At 31.5% G+C, this 23,728-nt stretch overlaps 1 protein-coding gene across 1 annotated transcript; it reads left to right on the top strand.

Moving 5' to 3' along the window:
* The first annotated feature begins 18,827 nt into the window (after nt 1–18,827).
* LOC112795098 (receptor-like protein 7) lies at nt 18,828–22,169 on the top strand. Its single transcript, XM_025837056.1, has one exon. It carries the CDS (start codon nt 18,828–18,830, stop codon nt 22,167–22,169), a length of 3,342 nt encoding a protein of 1,113 aa, XP_025692841.1.
* The last annotated feature ends 1,559 nt before the right edge of the window (nt 22,170–23,728 follow it).

The following is a 23,728-nucleotide window of genomic DNA, read 5'->3' as shown; positions in this document are numbered from 1 at the left end:
AATACAAAAATAAATACATTTTTCAAAAGTCAATATTTTTTTGTTTCGAATCATTTTTAAATTATTAGTTTTTTTATAATATATATAACAGGTATATGAAAAATATAATAATATATTATTAATGGAAATAATAGAAAAAATGAATAATATCTTTAATTATGACGGGATCATCGGTAAAAACAATTTTTTTTAATAATAAAAAATCTTTTTTATTATTACCGACAACTTAGGCACTAGTAAATTTAATATTTTTTATTTATTTTTGACAAAATTTTTATTAACAACGACACAAACGTCATTATTATTATTTTATTTTTATAGACAGATAATAAGTTCAACTTAAATTGGTGTCCAAAATTTGTTTAAAACACTCAAATTGGTTCATATATCATAGTTATTAAAATCAGATCGGACTAGTCGGTTCAACTAAAAAATAAATAAACCGGTCCAATCTAAAATTAGAACCGTTTAAGATAAAATAATCAGTGCGAACTAGTCAAATTCGATGAAAACTGGATTAGACCAAACTGCTTGGTTGAAGGCAAATCTACGACGCTCCAGCTTTTCAAATGTAAAGCTTGTATGTGCGTACCATTGAGCTGGAATGCTTTTTACTAATATGTATACAAATTATTATATATATATATATATATATATATATATATATAACAATATTTTATTTTATTTATATTCAATTTATTTTAATTTTAAAATTACTCATTTTAAAATCAATTATATTTTATTTAACTATAAATTTTATTAAATATATACAAATTAAAAAGATAAACAAAAAATTTTATTAATCACAATTTATTTTTTTAATAAATACTTGTAGTATATAATAATAGGTAAAGACTCACATGTAGTTGTTTTCATATGAAGTTAATAGTTGAAAATTGTTAGATGATATTTAATCAAACTTGTCAAATTATCTAACGGTTCTTAAATATCAACTTCACATAAAAACAACTGTATGTGAGTTTTTATCTATAATAATATAATAATACAATAAATACAAACTAATTAATAAAGTATTAAAATTTGAAAATGATAATTATTTTTATAAAAAAAATAAAAGTACTTATAATAAAAAAATAATTAAATTTTATATAATTATTTAATTCTACCGGGTTAACTGGTTCGACCAGTGACCCAGTGACTCAGTAACCTTACCAGTTCGATTATCGGTTCGATTCTGACAACTATGCCATACACAATTATAAAAGAGAAATGTTACAGGACCATAAGAATTTATTATTTTTGGCCATCACTTAACCATCAACTCAATTTGTTTAGTCTAGTTCTTTTAGTGTAGTAATCCAACAACATACTTTATCCCATACTTTAAACATTGATGGCTAATTGATGACCAAAACGATAAATTCTGATGGCCCTCTAGCATTTCTCATTATAAAATCCTAACTCTCAAATCTTCATCTTAATCATTTGTTTTTCCTCTCCTCTTCTCTGCTGTTCTTTTTCTCCACGTCTCCTGCTGTTCTTCTTCTCTTTTTTGCGCGAGGCATGATGGGTGGTGGTGATAGAAGTAAAAAAGTTTAAGGATGAAAAAATCTAATGTGAGAAATTATAGCGAAAACAGGATTCAAAACAAGGGTAAGAATATTGTGTTATGTAATTGTGGGCTGCTTACGGTCATTAAGTATTCAGCCACCATAAACAATCTTGGAAGGTCATTTTATAGGTGTTCTAATTATGAAATAAATTTAGATATATTTGAAAGCTATCTGATTCTGTTACTTTGTGTTTTAAAGAATAATTTGGTGATTGTTATTCATTGTTTGCGCCTGGTTATTGCAATTTAGTGTCTACTATAATTTTTTTCGCTGGACTAATGAATATAAAACACAACAAGGTGTAGTTCAAATTTCATAAGAAGTACTGAATGAGCTCAATTGGAGTGTAGAAAATTTAGAGAGTGGTGCTAGCATATTGAAGATTATAATAGTGGTCCTGGCGTATGTTGTGGTTTGTGTTGGGTTTGGTTTAGATTTTTTTTTAGTTTTTAGTTAACAAGTAAGTAACGTGGGTGTGTTTGTGACCATCATGTACAATCTTAAGTTCATTATATAATGATTAAAATCAAGTTAAGTTTGGTAAGTTATTTCTCAATTTTCAGTTCATTTTCAATGGATAATATGGTAAAAAAAAACTAACAAAGATGGATTGATAAATAGAACAACTCCTAATTAATTAACATCATAATAAGTTAATAACCATTATGTTGGTGCAAAAGCAAAATATAAGTTAGGCCATTTAGTACTAGAGCCACACCAACGTACAAAAGCAAATACAAAATATAAGTTTAGTCATAATGTATAAAAAAAAAGCAAACTTAACAGCACCAAATGTGTCCTACTATCCATCTAACATATTACATTTATTATCGCATCATCAGCCTTTTTTTATTGGTGTTTTGATTCAGATGTTGGAACAAACTTCATCGAAACTTCTATCTTTCCAGATGTTCCTATACTTGCTCCTTCGATTGTCTCCCTTGAAACCATATTAGCAGCACCAACATTTGGCAGAGGTGAGCTGCAAGGGGCAGATTTTGGCTTTGGAGAACTGGCAACATCAATAGATGGCCTAATAATTGGAAGTTTATTTTGCCTAATTATTTTTTGCTTCAACAACTGTCAATCATAACAACTAGAATGAACCACAATGCTAATATTTGCAATATTAATAGTAATAAATGATTATAATACTCAATAAAAATGATCAAATTGTGGTATCTATACAATATTAGTAACATATATTACCTCAGCAACACCTTGAGCAGCAACACATATGGTGTAGATATCGTTGTTTACATCTTTTCTCATGGTTTACATCAACCATCCTCCACAGAAAAGCCTTAAAAAAAACTGCATCCAAACCAATCAAGGGTCTACAATCATGCACAAAAACTTCCTAGCAACCATGAAGACACATAAAAATTCTCAAAGATAGGGTCTCCCATAGGTTGTGCACTAACACCTAATTTTATAGTCAATTTCAAATTTGACCTTAGCAACTCCTCTGTATATTTCCTAAACTTGGCATACTGGGATGCTTCATCACTTCTCACAATCTTCCTAGCATCTTCTAAGGATCTTATAATGTTGGTCCTAGATAATTGCACTCTAGTTTTCCTCTTGAAATAATCAAATATCTTACAACACCTAAAAGTAGGTTGCTTCATAACTTTCTTTATTAGGATTCAGTAACCCACTTTCTAGTTACACACTTATTCCTTGTCTTTCTCTCACAAGTATGGTTATTATTAAATGTCTTAACCTACCATCATGCATGCCTCTTGTTATAAAAATAATAGACTAACTAAGGACACTCTTTATTTTTACAAACAACTCTAACTCTAGTAGTATCATTCTTTAAATACATTACTCCCATTTCCTCTTGTAGAGTATACTTTGTAATAGCCCTCTTGAAAAATTTTCTAGTTGTAAATTCCATTCCTAATTCCAACCTGATATGACCGAACTTGGCAGCATCATTGAAGATCGGATTGACAACCGGGTCTGCATCATCATCAGAATTTGCTAGAGTCCTTAACTCATCTGACTTCTAAGAGTCACTCGAAAATTAACTTGTAAATGATTAATTTAATAAAGTGCATTAGATTATACATACTTTAGTCTAAAAAAATATGATTTAGCAAAACATAAATGACCCTGATTCAAATAAATTATCAAGACTCCACTTATCAGATTTATATCCTCCATCTTTCTCAAAGTTTGAGTCATATATTGGGGGGATTAACATTATTTTATGAACAACTTTCTCTTTTTCCTTATTTTAAGTGTTGATTGCTTTCTTCTTTCTTTTTTTAGATGACTCCTCTCAACTTCACTATTAGATTCTGAAAACCTAGGTGGCAGGTGTGGCCTATACAAACTATCCTCTACATATTCATATGAATCAAAGGAGTCACCATCAACCTTAATATTTTGTCTTTTAGCTGTCTTCTAGCTATGGGATCTTGTCATAAGTTTATTTTCTGATTTTGTTCAAGTGTTAAACTTAAAGGCAACATGTTTTTTTGTTTAAGTAGCTTTTTTGGTTCCATTCCTTTCAACAGTTCTTAAGTTGCCTCTTTTTTTCTTAGTTGGGGGAGTGGGTCTAACTAGGTTTGGTTGAGACATTGCATTGGAGGTATGGTATTTTTTTTTTGGGAGTAGTAGGATTAGATTATGATAGGGGCACCCTAACAGTGGGGGTTCAAAATGGGCTCTGAATGGATTTTAGTATGGCCACTTATGTGGGTTCATGCATGGGCTTTGCTGTGGGCATTGATGTGGGCTTCAGTGCATTGATCATAGGATGGGTGATGGGCTTGGGTATACATGTATTTAGCTTAGTAGTTGTTGTGTTCTCTTCGTCATTAGGGTCATACAATTGGTTTAGAATTATGTTAATTTCCTTAACCTATTCTAACCTGAGACAGTTCCATCCTTTTATCTCTTCCACCAACACCTTGATCATCATCAGACAACTCCATATAATTTATATATTCAGGAACAAATAAACCATGCTCAAAATATATATGAATAGCATTGTTATTTTGATGACACATTTTTACTATGTCCCTTAGATCATGGTTCTCTTTCAACTTTCTCAAACCAAACTCCAATCCTTCTTTGTGGTCCAAAAACCAGCATGCATCAGCTTTATCATAGTCCAAATCCTAGTAGTAACCAGTGACAGCAAAAACATCAAGATAATCTTCATCAATGCTAAGCCATTCATCGATGAGGCTGGATGTGTACATAATATTTTTATTAGGAGGTTATGTTTCAAATCTTCTTCCATGGTAAAAAATGAATCTCGATCAATCACTCGTCCTAAAATGCACAACAAAACAAACTAGCATTTATCACTACAGAAATAGAATACATTACAAAAACTCCTAAACAATCACTCGATAAAATAATGCACATCCACCACCATAAAAATACACACTAAACCTAACTAACACATGCATTTATCTTATTAAAATAGATTTTCACCACAATAATGATTATAATGATCAGAGGATTCAAAATAGAAACCTTAAACCCTAGAAGGCAAATAAAAAATGGATGAGGGAGAATATAAAAAAGGGACAATGCAAGCAACCTAACACCAAATCATTGAATCATCATGTAAGACCCCGAATATTTGAAATTTAAAATAATGAGTTAATTATAATTTATTAGAATTCTTTAGAATTTTATATTCAGAAAATTATTTCACAAAAAAATATTTAAGTCAAATTGATGATACTTTGGGTTTAAAATCAATTAGGATTTATATAATTTTCATAATAATTAGGTATTTTCTTATTTAAAATTCAAAATTTTAATAGTTAAAAAATATTGAGAATTTTATATGGTTTAATTTGAATATTAGAATTTTGAATTTAATTTTATGAACTAGAAAAATTAATTAGAATATCTCTAATTCTAAATTAGAGTAGCTATTTGAAACTAATTAGTAAGTTGACAAATAAATAGTGTTCTTAAAGTAAAATTTTTATGAATTTTGTTTGATTTTAAATTAGTACTCTACTCTCTAATTCTATCAAAATATCTATTCCACCCTTACTTTTTTTACTTAATTCTAAAAGTCCTGACCCTAATTTTATCCAGACACACACCCTTACACATCTCAATCGCCACACTAACCCTTTCCTAATCCTAACACACACACATACACACGCAGGCACGCACGCACACACCCACACCAACATCGGCATCGGCAAAGAAGAACTATCGTCTACCATCGCTAACGCAGTGGAGAGAGAGAGAGAGAGAGAGAGAGAGAGAGAGAGAGAGAGAGAGAGAGAGAGAGAGAGAGAGAGAGAGAGAGAGAGAGAGAGAGAGAGATGCACGAGAGAGGAGGAGAAGGACAAGGCTGTCCTGCCATGCACTGTTGTCGCTCCTGGAGTCGATTGAAGCCACTGTCGCTGCTAGGGCTTGCTGCAGGAAGCATCACCGTCACTGTCGCCATTGCTGAAGCTCCCGTCATCATTGATTGGAAGACACCGCTATTGACAGGATGAACAGAACGTGAAGCGGGAGGGAACGAGCTCATAGAGGAGGGAGGAATGTAGCCAAACATGAACAAAGGGGGACGAGAAACTCGTAGAGGAGAGGGAGACCTTGTTGCCGCACCTTTGGTCGCCGGGAAATGGCGTTTTCATTGCTAGAAGCTGCAATCAGAACTACTATTATTACTACTCTGATCTCGTTCTGCCATAGTTGCTATTGCCATTGTTGTTGTGATTATTGACAGCGTTGCTGCAGCTTGGTGTTATTAGAGGTGCTAGAGTTGCTGCTGCTCCATTTTTTTGTTCCTTTTTAGTTTTAGTAAGTCATTCTTGCTCTACAATCTTCACTGCTATATTTTGTTATAAGCTTGATTGAGAATTTAGAGACATTAACATCTTAGAGCTGATCTACGGCGAGCCGTGATTGTTGATGCTCCGAAGGAATTAATGCTGCTGTTGCTCCATTCTCTTATTTCTTCTTAGTTGCAGTAAGTTCCTATTCTAAAACCTCACAGTTATTGCTGTGTTATTAGTTTGTTAAGGATTTTGAGGTATTGATGTCATAGGGTTAAATTACCGTAATTTCAAGTTGTGTTTGATGGTGTCGTTGTTCTGGAGTGCCATCAGAGTGTTGTTGTTCCTACAAATTAGGAATAAAGGGTTTACCACGTTTATCAATTCCTGCGGGTTTCGATTAACTGAGGTAGGAGATATTTGTTTTATAAATTTGGAATGCTTTGAAAGTTTAGAAAATATGTGCATTTGAGTTGATGAATGTTTTAAAGCTTGTTTATCTTTATAAAAGCTTGATTAATTAAGTTTTGATAATTTAAGATTGTTTTTCGTAATTCATTGAAATCGATAACGAATTAAAAGAGATTAAATGCTGTAATAATAAAAATAATTAGTAACAATGCTTGAAGTCTCTTATTGGGCGGATTAGGATTTGGACAAATTGTTTGTTACCTTAATGTGTGAAAATTTAATAATTTAAAGATAAATTAAGATAAAAAATAAATACATTGATATTGGAAATTTGATTTGGTTGAGAAATTGTTTGATATTGGAAAGATTGAGAAGGATTTGATTGATGTTTGGTTTGGATGGAACTCTTGAAGGGTTGAAAATTTTGAGTTTTAATGGAGGTTATGCTAAAAGTTTTATAAGATTTTGAATGAAATTAAATAATAAGAATAATGGAGACTAGTGTTACTTTCACAAAGACTGAAAATTTTATTTTGGATTTTAATTTGATTAATTCTAATCAAAGAGTCATGTTTTAAGGATTTTTATTGAATTTAAAGTAATGGATATTTAAAATGAACTTAAAGTGGAGTTGAAGTTAGTTTAGGAACTTGGTTAAATAAAATGAGTTTTATGATTGTGATTGATTTGGTAAAATTGATTGGTGAGTTAACTTACTTGATTAACAATGAAAAGAATAAATAAAGTAATTACAGTTAACTTGAAAAGAGATTTAATTAACTAAAGATCTAAAAAGCTAATTAATTATCAATTCAAGGGTTCGGAATAAGAAGTGTGAGATGAGATTCAAATGGAATTAAATATAAGACTGGAGGAAAAGAGTTATTTAAAGAATATGACTACAAAGTTGTGATTTCTAAGAATGATGAGGGAAGTATTAAGTATCTTTACCTATATCCAGAATTTGAACTAGAGGATCATGAAAGTTTGGTTTGTATAAAGTGAATAATTAAACAATGATGTGATGAGACTGAATGAAATATGGCGTGCTCGAGTTAGATTGATGTTAGTTATAAACGATTATGTTGTATTTGAGTTTGTTTGCAATCTTGACCTCGAGTCTAGGGTATTGTATTAGATACCTCATACCCACAAGCCATATGTAACAACCTAAGCCTAACCCGGCGGATATTAAAGTGTGTAATATAGGAAGTAGAGTTGTGTTGTTGGTTATGAGACTAATATAAAAAATAAGATTTTGATTAGAGGGTCACAGTGAAAAGTGAGATTGATATGAGACTCAGAGTGAGAATTGTGATTAAATTGAGATATATGCAAGAGATTATAATTGATGATGATGATATGTTATTGATGATACAATTAGTAATAATTTTGAGCTGTTAAGCCTTTCTGACAAGTTTGTATCCCATAGTAAACTTTGTATGGAGTCAAAGAATCATTCTAAGGGTTCGAAATGTGTCGGGGATGAGTTTAATAAGTCTAATTGAAATAATTCTCCTATGAAACTTGTTAAATGAAATAAGAGCACTATAGGAATGGTGATTTCGTCCCTTTCACGGTGAGAATGGTGGCATTGTCCCGCTCACAGATTAACGATGATGTTAAATATCCTAGTGATAGAGGGGGTTATGATGAATTATAATTATAACTTATGAAATTGGTTAAGATTGTGATTATGATTGAATATGATTATAAATGTGATATAATAACTGAATTGGAAAGGACAGAAATTTTGTCCCGCTTACGTTACTGTGGTTGAGATATGATTACTGATTGGCAAGGACATAGATTTTATCCCGCTTGCGTTAGTGATGAAACACCTGCACCTGATAAGGATGGTGGTTTTATCCCGCTTGCTTAGTGTTGCAGTGTGGATGTGGGGATGGTAGTTTTGTCCCACCCACATTCTCTCTGATTGTAAGGTAGAAAGATACTCTTCTTCTTTATAAGTAGGAACCATTGTTATAAGTGCAATAGAAATAGTCATGTTCCTCAACAATACTTCATTTTTTTAGGTCTTTTGGTGAAAACAAATTGTATAAAGGTGTTCACGATTATAATACTCTTAGACAACCAAGAAGATTTCACATAAGAGGATCCAAATGAATTTGGATACCTAAGGTTAGTTGAAGAACATACAGGTTTGCCTTACATCTAAGAAGAAAAAGAACATGTAGTATCTTGATAGTGGATGTTCAAGGCGTATGACTAGCTAGAAATGCTACCTTCTTCATCAAACTCAACAAGTATGATGGTGGGTTTGTCACTTCCGAAGATGATGGTAAAGGTAAAATAATTGCCATTGGTAAGGTTGCCAAAGAATTTTCTACTTGCATAGATAATGTTTTTCTAATAGATGGGTTAAAGCATAATCCCTTGAGTATAAGTCAATAATGTGACATTGGATATGTAAAAACCTTTAGGAAATTAAATTGTAGAGTCATAAATGAAAAAACAGAGGCTATTTTGTTTATTGCAAAAAGATATGATAATGTCTATGGTCTCACTCTAGATTATCTTAAGCTTCAAAATGTAACTTATTTTTCTTCGATGGAATCTGAAAAATGAATATGACACAAGAGGTAAGGACATGCTAATATGTTCCAAATCTCTAAACTTGTTAAAAAAGAATTAGTTAGAGGCCTTCCTAATATTAAATTTGACAAAGACATCACATGATACTTGTCAAATGGGTAAACAAACAGAAACTTCTTTCAAACCCAAGAAAGATGTCTCTACTAAGAAACCATTGGAATTGTTACATCTTGACTTGTTTGGACCAACTAAGACTCAAAGTCTTGGAGAAAAAAGCTATAGAATGGTTATTGTGAATGACTACTCTAGGTTCGGTTGGATGTTCTTCCTAACTCATAAGCATGAAATATTTTCTATTTTTGAAAAATTCAACAAGAAGATTCAAAATGAAAAGGATCTAAAAATTGTTTCAATTAGAAGTGATCATAGTAAAGAATTTGAAAACCATTTTGAATCTTTTTGTGATGAACAAGGAATATCACACAACTTGCCTTATCCTAGAACACCACAACAAAATGGTGTTGTGAAAAGGAGAAATAGAAGTTTACAAGAAATGGCTAGAGCTATGTTGTGTGAATATGATGTTCCCAAATTCTTATGGATTGAAGTTGTAAATACAGCTTGTTACGTTTTAAATCAAACTCTCATAAGAAAGTTTCTGAAGAAAACACCCTATGAACTTTGGAAAGGACACCCTCCTAATCTCAAATATTTTTACGTGTTTGGTTGCAAGTGTTTTATACTGAATATAAAAGAAAATTTAAAAAAATTTGATCTTGAAATAATAAAGGTATTTTCCTTGATTATTCCACAAATAGCAAGGCCTATAGAGTCTATAACAAGAACTCTAAGACTGTTGAGGAGACTATGCGTGTCACATTCTATGAATCTATCAATATTCCTAGTGTTTGCATTGAAGAAATTCCAGGAATTGAAGTTGAAGTAATGAAAACTACTGAGACAGAACATTCTAACTAAAACTCACAAGAAGCTGCACGTGAAAGCTTAAAGAATGGAAATTCTGTAGGAGACCATTTGAAATTATCTCCTATCGAGCAGAAAATCCTGAAGCTGATGCAACTGCTGATCAAGATGACCCTAAATCTTCAACCCAAATCAAAAGGCCAAGAGAATGGAAATTTTTGAGCTATCTAAAGGAATTCATAATTGGTGATCCCTCCAAAAGTGTGACAACAAGATCATCTTTGAAAAGAGTCGAATCAAATAATATATCTTTCATTTTAAATATTGAACCTCAAAATATATCTAAGAAGTACTTGCTGATCCATCTTGGGTATTGGCTATGGAGGAGGAATTACATCAGTTTGAAAAGAATCAAGTTTAGACCCTTGTACCTAATTTGAATGGAAAGAAAGTCATGGGTACAAAATGAATTTTTAGAAATAAATTGGGTGAAGATGGAACTATTGTCTGAAACAAAGCAAGATTAGTTTCTCAAGGTTATGGTCAAGAGGAGGGAGTTGATTTTGATGAATCATTCATACGTTTAGCTTGAATGGAGGCCATCAAATTGCTCTTAGCCTATGTAGTTCATTGTGGCTTCATGCTATTCCAAATGGACATAAAGTGTGCATTTCTAAATAGAATAATAGATAGAGATATCTATGTGGCTCAACCTCTTGGATTTAAAAACAAAAACTTTTCAAATTATATTTTCAAACTAGCTAAAGTCTTGTATGGTTTGAGACAAGCTCCTAGAGTTTGGTACGAGAGGCTTAGCTCATTTTTGTTGAAAAATGAGTTTCAAAGAAGAGCCACTAACACCACTTTATTTATTAAAAATTCCAATGATCATTTCATTCTTGTGGAAGTTTATTTTGATGATATCATTTTTTGTTCCGCTAATGAAGATTTGTGTGCAAATTTTGCTAAGCTTATGACTAGTGAATTTGACATGAGTATGATGGGAGAGCTTACTTTTTTTCTAGGCTTGCAAATTAAGCAAACTGCAGAGGGCATCTTTGTTCATCAAGAGAAGTATGCCAAACAACTTGTCAAGAAGTTTGGACTGGACTGTGTTAAACCAATGGGAACTCCTATGCATACAAATATCAAGCTAGACAAAGATGAACATGCTAGAGATGTAGATGAGACTAGATATAAAGGAATGATTGGTTCCTTAATGTATATCACTTCCTCACGGCCTGATATCATTCAAAGTATTGGTGTGTGCTCAATATTTCAATCAAAGCCCAAGAAATCTCATCTCTTAACTATGAAAAGAATCATCCGATATGTGCTTGGTATCAGTAATTATGGTTTATGGTATCCAAAAATTGATTCCTTTCAATTAGTGGGTTATTGTGATGCATATTTTTCTAGGGATAAAGTTGATAGAAGAAGCACTAGTGGCATTTGTTGCTTTCTTGGCAAATTTCTCAATGTATGGTCAAGTAAGAAGCAAGTAACAATTGCCTTGTCCACTGCCAAAACTGAGTACATTGTAATCTCTTCATGTTGCTCTCAATTATTGTGGTTGAAAAAATCAGTTGGTTGATTACAAGTTGAATGCATCTAACATTCTATTATTTTGTGATAATATGAGTGTAATAAATATTTCAAAAAATCATGTTTTGCACTCTAGAACAAAGAACATTGAAGTTAGATTTCACTCTATTAAAGAACATGTGTAAAATAGAAATTTAGACATTCAATTTGTTAAATTAAAAGATTAAATAACTAATATTTTTACTAAACCTTTGATTGAAGAGAGATTCTGTAAATTGTATACTGCATTGGGTATTATTGATTCTTCTAATTTTTCTTGATCTTTCTAATGCTCTAATTTAATGTTTTATCTCACAAGTCAATATGAGATAATTCTAGGCAAATGATGAGTGAGCTTCATTAAATTGTCACAACACTACAAGAAAATGGAACATTTGTAACAAAAAATTTGTATCAAATTTAAAATTATTACAAAAAAATAATATTTTATAATAATTTTTTATTATTACAAAAGAATAATGTTTTGTAACATTACAAGTTGTTACAAAATATGATAATATTTTGTAACATGTTTTATTTTGTTACAAAATTTTGTTAGTTTTTGTAACGATATAGTGTTTTGTTACAAAAATTCAAAATATTTTGTAACAATTTTTTTTGTTTCAAAAACTCCAATTGTTTTGTAACAAAATAACTTTTTGTTTCAAAAATTCTAGTTATTTTGTAACAAAAAATTAATTTGTCACAAAATTCAATATTATTTGTAACAAGTTAATTATTTGTCACAAAATATAAGCATATTTTATAACAATTTTTTTTCAAAATGTTAAACACTTTAAGAGTAAAAAAAATTGTGTATATATTTTTTTCAAAATAATTTTATTTTATTTCAAAAATTAAATTTTTTTATATAATATATGTATTCATTAATTTTTAAAAATTATAAATATTATTTTATATTCTTCTAAATAATTAATATATAACTTTTATTAATAATTAGATTTTTACACTACAAATAATTTAATAATTAGTAGAGATTTTTTAGTGGAAATTTTTAAAAACTTACACAAAATATTTTTTTGTGGCAAATAATAAAATTTTCCTGCATAATTTTAAAAATTCCCCCACTATTATACATAATTAAAATTCTCAACCCCCTCCAAACAAGCCCTAAAGCTCTCAGCCGTCACAGTGTGAGAGAGAAGATCTCGTGGAAATGTGCAAGAGGCTAGCTTCAACCCTAAAGCTCGTAGTCGTCGCTGCCTCCATCGCCGCCACCATCACCACCACCATATCTGTAAGACCCGAAACTTTTGAAAAATCTTATTATGATCAAGTCTCAAATCATATAGTTATTTATAGTCATAATTTCAGAAATTATTTTATTAAAGATAATTAGAGCAAGTTTTGATTAATTGAATTTGAAATAAATTAGAATTATTATCCAATTTGATAATTATTTGATTATTTTCTATATTTAAATTATAAAGTTGATAATTATGAAATAATAAAAATTCTATATGATTTGGAGTAAATAATTAATATTTAAAATATTAATACTGCTGCTTTGGAAAATAAAAAAATTAATTATATTATTTCTAATTTTTGGATTTGAACATTTTATTGAAAGTAATTTGTAAAATTGATGAATAAATAGTATTTTTATACATTATTATTGTTGGAGTAAAATTTATTCTTAATGATTATATTATCCCCACTTTTATTTAAAATTACAAAACTACCCCTAGACCTATTTTTACTCAAAACCCTAATCCACCCTCACTCATCTCCCAGCCGTAGCCCTTCCCCAAACATAAACGCCCTCAGCAAACTCATCAAGCTTGAAACACACACAGCAGCACCGAACTCAAGAAACAGAAAGGGTAGAGAGGAGAAGGATTCACAGGAAGAAGGGGAGGGGAGAGTGAGGACGGTGCCGGCGGGCGTCATTGCCGCTGCGCCGTCGTGTCGCGCAGAGAAGAGAGAGGTTCGAGCCGAGGAAAGAGAAGGAGGAGAAGGTTGCGCTGTTTTCGCCGTCCTTGTGCCACCGCCGTTCGGTCCGTCCACGAGCTGCTGTCAGAACCGCGCGCGGAGGAAGCCGTCGCGAGGAGAAGCGTCGCGTCGCTGCCGCTGTCTGGGCCGTCTTTGTCGTAGTGAAATTTGTTTTGTTACAAATATTACTTTTTCTTGTAGTGCAACTTGGAACCTTTGTGAATATATCAGATATTGTGGACCCCTAATGTTTGTTTCTCTTTTCTCATATGGACCATATGTGTCTGACTTTATTGGGCCAGTTTTTGGACTTCCATTTAAAATAATTCTTTTCACATTAATTTTTTAATTAAATGCATTTTTCTGATACATGGTGTACTGTATGTTTCTTGAGTCACAGCTATAAAACTATTGATTTTCAAATTTTTTCAACATTTTCAAGTTGAGACCTTTGCATTCACATACCTCATTCTTCACATTTTGAATCTAACCAGTGTTCTATAAGTATTACTTTTTTTAGCGCTTTTCATTTTGTGACATACTAGTTATGTTTTCTAAAATTTCCATTTCATTTGTTTATATTTTGTTAAGACATATGCATGAATGTGTTCATTCAAAAATTGCTTTACCTCGTTAACATTGGTTTCTAAATCAAATTCTGCCAAGATCAAAACTTTAACTGGGATTGTAAAAGATGTGTTTCAAGAGTTTGAGAATTTGTTTGATCTTCCTATTAACATTGGGCTAAAAGAAAGAGCACTGAAGGAATGACTGAATCTGCAAGGCCGCTTCGCATCCTCGAAAACTTTGCTGAAGACATTGTAGCTGGTTCCATTATCTCTGAAAATGAGAATGATGAAGCCTTGGACGACTCCAACTCTGATGCCTAAATTATCCCATCTTTGATCTAGACTCTTCAAACTCTCTCTTAATACTCTGTCTTGGTTGCTAATTAACTGCTACTTCTATGTTTCTAACATTTTTTTTTGCAAGTTCCTTAGTTTTCCTCTTTGATAACAAAAAGGAGAGCAAAGAAAAGAAAACTCTATTGTGAGAGGCTTAGGCTTTTGATGTTTAATGTATATGTTATTTATTTTTTGCCTTATGTGTTCATTATAAATTTGCTGCTGCATCTTTTTCATATTTCTTGTGATAGTTGATTATTTGTCCTGTATTATTGTTGCTATGTTATATTGCTTTGATGCTAGTTTTTGGCTATTGTGAGCATTTTCTATTTCAAGAAAAAGTTATAATTAAGGGAAAATATGCTGACATTAAGGGAGAGCAGTACTCATCCACATTCAGTTCAAATAATCATCAAAGGAAAGTATTCTTACTTCATTTAAATTAAATTTTAATTTTATTTATCCTATTTTATCATGTTTGTCATCAAAGGAGAAGTTGTTAAGTTAGAATTGATTTTGGGTATATTAAGATGATGACAAACATTCATCATTGGATTAAAAACCCAAGTAAAGTTTAATGTGTATTTGTAAGTGTTGCACGCCCAATACACACATCTCAACCCACAACATGCAGAATTAGAAAAACACTTCACAAGGCTCAAAATAAAGCCTCAGCTCAATGGTGACAGTGAAAATTAGAATCACAATACTAAGAAAAATGGTTCAACATTACATGGTTTGACTAAGGAAGCAAAAACAAAAGAGACAGTTGAAAACACTATGAAAAATGAGAGACAGCACAGACACAAGGACAATACTAGATAAAACGGCAGAAGATCACTAATAAAGTTGGATAGAGCAAAACAAAAATGCAGAATAATGTACAACCGTTGTAATAGCGCAAAATGAAAAAGGTATGCATGCCAAGAAAGATACCAACTCTAAGGACAGCAGAGGATCAAAATTCAGAAGTTGGTAGGACAAAAACAAAATGCAAGAACAAGTAGTGGAGCAGCTCCAAGAACAACAGAAATAGTGAAAAAAGTGGAAAAGCATTGCATGCCAAGGATGACAGCTACAACGGGCAGAATAAACAAGAAAATTAAAGAGGCAGTGATGGAATTTGAAGAGCGAGTTTCATACTATAAAGTTGAAATCTCAACAACATTTGAAGACAAGAAAAATAGAGTGACACTTGAGCATCATCTCATATACTTGAGCTGAAATATTTTTCTTCAGTTTTGTGATTCATTTGAAATTTTAATACTATGGCTATCTAATATTATTTTTCCGTAATTAAGAAAAAGACATATTATTGGTGGTAGAAAAAATAAAAAATTCATGAGAGAAGAGGCAAGAGAGATGCATTGAAAAAGTCAAAGAAAATTTTTGTATATTTGGTTTTGTTGAACTAGGATTAGTTCTCTTTACCAAGTTGGGATAGTACTTGGTGGTGGCTAGGCTTGGGTAGAAGTTTAGTGGTTGATACTCGATAAATTAGGTTGTAATTCATTGGTATTGGTGTATGTAATTAGTTTGATTATGGTGAAAATTCTGCTATAGTTATGGTGGAGACTGGATGTAAGTTTCATGGCACAAAAAAAACCGAACCAAAATACATGCCGGCCTTATTCTCCTCTCCCTTTCTTTTTTTAGTTCTGGTTTTAGAAACAAAACGCAAAAAATTTCCTGCATAATCTGCTTCCGCGAAATACAACATAAAAGAACTTCATTTCTAAAATCAACTTGAGTCAACCCCTCTTTCTCAAATTTTAGTATTACCATCAACTATATAATAAACTACCTGTCTTACCACATAAATTCTCATTCTAGTAGCATCACTATTAGAAACACAACACAAGAAGTTAATCAATAGAATATAATTTCAGTATATTTTATAGTAATTTATTTAAGAGTAAAATACCCGTCTTACTGTATGAATTCTCATTCTAATAGCATCACTACTAGAGACACAAAAAATTAATCAATAAAATATAATTTGAATAAATTTTAAGAATATTTTGTCATCAAATTGAATTTGCCATAAATTTCTTACAAAAAACTATACTATTATTTTTTAGAAAAAATTTCATTCTCCTTTTTTGAGAGATGTTAAAATGACACTTCTCTCCCCTTTATTTGTAAAATGTACACTACCCCTAATAACTTTTAAAAAATTTCTTCCTTAATCCATTTTAAATTTTTATGTTAACTAACATTAACTTTATCTTTTTCTTAAAAAAATATTTTTTACAATAATACCGTTTAATAAATTTTTTTTGATTAAATTTTGTTTACCAAAATATTCTTTAATAAATTATTTTTCTATTGATTAAATTGTATTTTTTTAAAATATTTTTGAAAAAATTTTTTAATGATTAAATTATTTTTTCCGAAGATATCCTTTAATCATTTTGTAATTATTAAAAAACTTGCTTTGTAAAGATGTGAAGGAATGAGATACTAATTTTTAAATTTAGAATTTATCCATCTCGATTTGTTTTTAATTTTCAATAATTCTATGAAATAAATTATTTATTAATATTAATTTTATACATATTAACAATGGTAATATCTTTTAATTTAATGTTAAAATAATATACACTTATATCAAAAAATTAATAGTAAAGTACAAAAATAATTGTTAACGAAAATTTTAGTAAAATCACAATTTAATAATTAAAAAATTATTGAAGAATATCTTAAAAAAAAAATAATTTAATCATTAAATTTTTTTTAAAAGAATATTTAATAAAAATATAATTTAATCAGTAGAAAAATAATTTGTTAAAGAGTATTTTAGTAAATAAAATTTAATCACAAAAAATAAAATTTTTATTAAACGACGATATTTTTATAAAAAATAATTTATTTTTTTTAAAAATGAATAAAGTTAACGTTAGTTAACACAAAAAATTTAAAATAGATTAAAAAATTTTTTTTAAAAGTTTTAAGAAAAGAAAGTATATATTTTATAAATAAAAAATATCATTTTAACCTCTCTAAAAAAAGAGTGAATTTTTTTTAATGAATAATATTCTGAATTTAATTTTGAGTTTAAACTTTTCTAAACAATATTTCATGAGATGTATTTTATCCTATTTTATTTTATTAAAAAGAAAACAGTATTTATCACTTTATCATGCAAACTCGCTCCCCACCGATACGCAAAAGACCTCAATAGTTCACTGAAATATTTTATTTGGTAATAGCAGGAAAGATCAAGTTTTGAGAGTCATTGTCTTATGTAATAATATTTTGTAATCTCTTAAGTTTGAACCTATCAATTGAATACTCATTATTCACTTGTTTACTTGGTCAAGACAGGGTATTAGGCATTTTTTTAACTCAATTTTTTTACATGGTCTTAAACAATCTTTTTATGTGTAACTGTATAAACAAAAAATTGCCTACCATTTAATCAATTGCATATACAATATATATTTGGCATCTCAAAAAAAGTTTTATTATACTATTATAAATAAGTTTGATTATTTAACTATTACATATTTAATTATTCTATCATCATAAGTTTAATTATTCTGATAACTGATTATTTAGTTAAAAAATATATAAATTAATATGTATAAATATATAAAAAATATATAATGACTAATTTTTAATATACATAAAGTATTTTTTGTTCTTAAAATATATCTAATATGTATTTTAAAATAATTATATTACTAAATACTAATTTTTATTAATAATTTAATTATATTAAAAGAGTAATTTATTAAAGTTTTTAAAGTAATTACACATTAATAAAAAGTGGATATTACAATGAAGACTTTATAATTGTCTTCATGTGAAAATTATTTTTTTTATTCTTGGATGATAAATTGTATGATTAGATTTTGATATTTATAAAAGTGTTGTCTTAATTTAAAATGTGGCTAAATAAATAAGTCACACTTTTAAACAAAGTATTTTTATAAAAATATATTTTTGTCATCTTCATTTGAGTAGTTGCCTTAATAAAAATGTTGTAAGATAGTCAAATATCTACCGAATAATAATAATAATACTACAGAGAACTATAAGAAGAGTTTTAGATTATCTATAAATAGATCATGCTCCAAATGTTTACATACACCATCCTCAAATTTCTTAATCTACCAACCTTAGTTCCAGTAGCAAAATTCCCAATGAGAACCCATCAAATCTTCTTGGCTTTCTTTATACCCTTTTGGTTGATAAACCTTAGTATCAACATTGATGCTGCAAGAAATCACTATTGCTTTGGCCATCAACAGCTTTTGTTGCTCCAATTAAAGAATAGCCTTATATTCAACCCTGCTACATCCAAGAAATTGGTTCATTGGAACAAAACTGATGATGATTGTTGTCAGTGGAATGGAGTAACATGCAACAAAGGCCAAGTAGTTGGTCTTGATTTGAGTGATGAACTTATCTCTGGAGGACTACACAACTCATCAAGCCTCTTCAATCTGCAATATTTGCAGAATTTGAATTTGGCTCACAATGAATTTGGTTCTTCCATTCCTTCCACATTTGGAAAGCTAAAGAATCTGAGGCATTTAAATCTATCAAATGCCGGCTTTGTGGGACAGATTCCGGCCGAGATATCTCAATTAACAAAGTTAGTTGCTCTCGATTTGTCTTCATCATTCTCAACACAACATACTCTCAAACTTGTGAAGCCAAATATTGCCATGCTGGTGCAGAACCTTACAGAGGTCAGGGAGTTGTTCTTGGATGGAGTGAAGATATCAGATGAAGGAAAGGAATGGAGCCAAGCTTTATCATCGCTGCGAAAACTGCGAGTTCTTAGCATGTCATATTGCAATCTCACAGGATCAATTGATTCTTCAATATCAATGCTAGAGGCACTCGAAGTGATTCGACTAAACTTGAATAATATTTCAGGTCTAGTGCCAGAATCCTTCTCGAGTTTCTCTAATTTGAAAGTCTTGGAGCTTAGGGATTCCAGGTTGAGTGGCTATTTTCCAAATGGTATCTTCCAAATTCAATCACTCAATGTTCTTGATGTGTCAACTAATCATGATCTTCATGGTTACTTACCAAAATTTTTGCAGAATTTGTCTCTTCACACCTTGAAACTTGACAACACAAAATTTTCTGGACAAATACCAGATTCCATTTCCAATCTGAAGCACTTGTCTACATTAAATCTTTCCAGTTGCCAATTCAATGGAACCTTGCCTACCTCAATGTCAAAACTCACCCAAATTGTTGAACTAGACTTATCATTTAATGAGTTTAGTGGTCCAATTCCATCTCTTAATATATCTAAGAATCTTAGATATTTCTCTGTCTTGCACAATAATTTGACTGGATCCATTAAATCATCTCATTTTGAGGGCCTTCTACATCTCCTTAACATTAATTTAGGTGATAACTCTCTCTTTGGGAAAGTTCCTTCATCTCTTTTTACCCTTCCATCTTTGCAAGAGCTCACACTTTCTAATAATGGATTTCAAGGTCCATTGGATGAGTTTTCAAATGCTTCTTCCTTCCAACTACATTTGGTTGATTTGAGCCATAATAGACTAGAAGGACAGATCCCTCTTTCGTTCTTTCAACTTAAAGGACTTCAATTCCTCCAACTTTCTGAAAATGAATTCAATGGCAGTATACATCTTGATGTGCTTCATAATCTACCAAGCTTGCATACATTAGGCCTCTCAAACAACAATTTATCAGTTTATATACCACCTTTCAATGATGATCATAGCCTTTCATCCTTTCCTATTATGAAGTATCTGTTGTTGGCATCTTGCAAGTTAGGGGAATTTCCTGGTTTCTTAAGAAACCAATCCCAACTTCATGCACTAGACCTATCCAACAACCAGATTCATGGACCAATACCCAATTGGATTTGGAGGTTTGAGTCTTTGGTCTATTTGAATCTTTCCAAAAATTTTCTCACAAGTTTGGAAGGCCCTTTGGAAAATCTCAATTCTAATCTATATATCCTTGATCTTCATTCCAATCAACTTCCTGGGTCAATTCCCACTTTCACAAAATATGCTGTCCATTTGGACTACTCAAGCAACAGATTCAGCTATGTCCCATCCACTTTGGACAAGTATATTCCTTCCTTATTTTATTTCTCCCTTTCAAATAATAGCTTACGAGGAAACATTGATGATTCATTTTGCAAATTTTCCTCCCTTAGGTTGCTTGATCTTTCATATAATAGCTTCAAGGGCTCTATTCCCAAGTGTCTGACTAGAAAGAATAGCACACTTAGGGTCTTAAATCTTGCCAAAAACAAACTCATAGGTTATGTTTCTGATCGAATCTCGAGTTCTTGTAACTTGAGGTTTCTTGATCTCAATTCAAACACTTTGGTTGGTCCAATTCCAAAATCTTTGTCCAACTGTCAGAAACTGCAAGTTTTGAACCTTGGAAACAATCACTTCTCAAATGAATTTCCATGCTTTTTAGGCAACATTGCCACACTGAGAGTGTTGATTTTAAGGTCAAATAGACTCCATGGTCCAGTTAAATGCCAACATAGCAATAGAAATTGGGAGATGCTTCATATTGTTGATCTAGCCTCCAATAATTTTAGTGGTATGGTATCTGGGTCTCTCTTGCAAAGATGGTCAAGAATGATGGGCGATGACAATGAAGCCCATCAAAAATTTGGAAATTTATTTTTTGACATGTTTGATAACCATGATACCATACGTTTTAAGGATCTTTTCACTGTCATTGATAAAGATCTTGTGATAAAGCTAAACAAATTGTTGGGAGGAGAACCTTACTCTGTGATAGATCACATATTTGCTTATTATGTGACTGCCAATGAACTTGGAGGTAGATACTTGGATTCAGTTACAATTGTCGGCAAAAATTTACACTTGAATTACATCAAAATTCCTTCCATCTTTACTGCATTGGATCTCTCTTCCAACCATCTTGAAGGTCCAATTCCTGAAGAGCTTGTGAATTTGAGAGCACTTCATGTTCTTAACTTGTCACACAATGCATTTTCTGGTCACATTCCATCTTCTATAGGAAACTTGATGAATCTTGAATCCATGGACCTATCATATAACAATTTGAGTGGAAGGATCCCTACTGAGATTTCAAGTCTATATTTTCTATCAGTGTTGAATCTCTCCTTCAATCATTTGGTGGGGGAAATTCCAACAGGTTCTCAGATTCAGACTTTTGATGCATACTCCTTTGAAGGTAATGATGGGTTATGCGGCCTTCCATTAACCAAGAATTGTGGTGATAATGGAATGAAAGAACCATTGTCACCATCTTCTGAAAAGAAAACTTCAATTAACTGGAGTTTCTTAAGTGTTGAGTTGGGATTCACATTTGGGTTTGGACTTATTATCCTTCCTCTTATTTTTTGGAAGAGATGGAGACTATGGTATTGCAAGAACATGGATGATTTACTTCACAAGATCTTTCCTCAACTTGAGTTTGTTTATGAGCAACAAGGAGAGCAAAGGTACAGAAATTTAAGGTGGAATCGAAGCTGATTACTCAAAGAGTAATACTTTCAAGATTCTAAAACACATTTATACGTGTTCCACAAGTATATACAATTAACCATAATTATGTGACATTAAATAAATTAAAATAAATGGTCATGCATAATTATGGTGGAACACGTTAAATGAAGTTCTAGTTCTAGAACTTGCAAGTATCTCTCTCTTTAGATAGCTAATATATCATGTTATTTCTGGCATCTTTTGAATTTTGTAATTTTTTTTCTAAGTTTAGAAAATATAATGTGAAGCATCTATGTAACTTTTTATCGTGCAACTAGCCACAGTCCTAACCATTAGCTTGCTCTTCAGTCCGTGCAATTTGCAACAGCAACACTACTTTGTAGTAAGTTGCAACTGCTCTCACGCATATTCTCCTATTGATCACCAGTTTCATTGCTCCAAAATGCTCATAACTGAACACAAATACTACCGGAAAAATGTCGAGTACTGTCGGATTTACCGATGAAAAACTGAAATTAATCCATCAGTAATAAATTTACCGTCGAATTTTCTATCGGTTTCAATTCGATGGTATAAATTTCGCCGGTAAATATTTCTCATCGGATTTTGTTGTCCGCCGATAACTTGCGGCAGATTTATTTTTTAAGCTACGAATATCTAGTGTCAATTACCGAAAAAAATTTTCGACAGTAAATTTGATGCCAAACTATTTTGTTTCCACATTTTTACCGTCAGATATTTCCGCTAGAGAATCCCGCGCTAAGTTTAATTTTTTATTGTTTTTTATGAAATTAGTGGTGAAATTCTACATTTTTCATTTAAATGTATTTTATGCACAATTAGTAATCAAATTCTAAATAATAGAAGTCAAATATGTTAAATTATCAAATGTACGAATAAAATGAAAAGTCAAATAACAGAGGATATGATACAATCAAACAGTGTATAAACAAACCCTAGTCATTGAAAGTTGTCGTCGTCCCACTGGTCCTACTGCAAAGACGGCGGCCTAGGCGGTGATGCCTGTTCCCCTCCAGTAGCACTGCTGCCACCAGTGTACATTTGATTCTCGTACGGTGTCATGTTCTGTTCTGTCTGTTGAAGCTGCTCCAGCTCCCGCCTCCACTCCAGCCTGAGGTCATCAATGTTTGTCATGCGTGAGAGGATCACCTAATATCTCTCCTCAGACTCCCGCAACTGCTAAGCCTGTTGGTGAAGGTTCCGGGTGAGGAACAGCACCTGCTTCTGCAAATCAACGTCCTCGGGATCGACAGGTCGACTGGTGGCAGAGGCGGATGAATGTCTCAACGTGGATATAGGGAGGTTGTCTATGAAGAACGATCCGAGCCTGTACATGCGATTCTTGTACGGCTCAGATGCGGCCTCGCACCAAACCCTATCAAGATCGACAGCTGGTTCAGTGGAGTTGTTGCGATTGTCTCCAATATGCTGAGATTGTTGGGTTGTGGCCTCCAATCTCTTCGTGTAAGAGTCCTATGTAACACATTTTATGATTAGGGTTGCAGTTGATTTAAAAATCGTATATCACATGATGTTTACTCACATAATGATCCGCAGCCTGCTGA

This window comes from Arachis hypogaea, chromosome 4, assembly GCF_003086295.3.
Source record: "Arachis hypogaea cultivar Tifrunner chromosome 4, arahy.Tifrunner.gnm2.J5K5, whole genome shotgun sequence".
Lineage (NCBI taxonomy): Eukaryota > Viridiplantae > Streptophyta > Magnoliopsida > Fabales > Fabaceae > Arachis > Arachis hypogaea.
Note: the sequence above shows the minus strand (reverse complement) of the source record. Positions and strands in the feature narration are given on the sequence as shown.

Excerpts from the sequence above, each read along its gene's own strand:
- LOC112795098 (XM_025837056.1), top strand. The coding sequence starts at position 18,828 with ATGAGAACCCATCAAATCTTCTTGGCTTTCTTTATACCCTTTTGGTTG.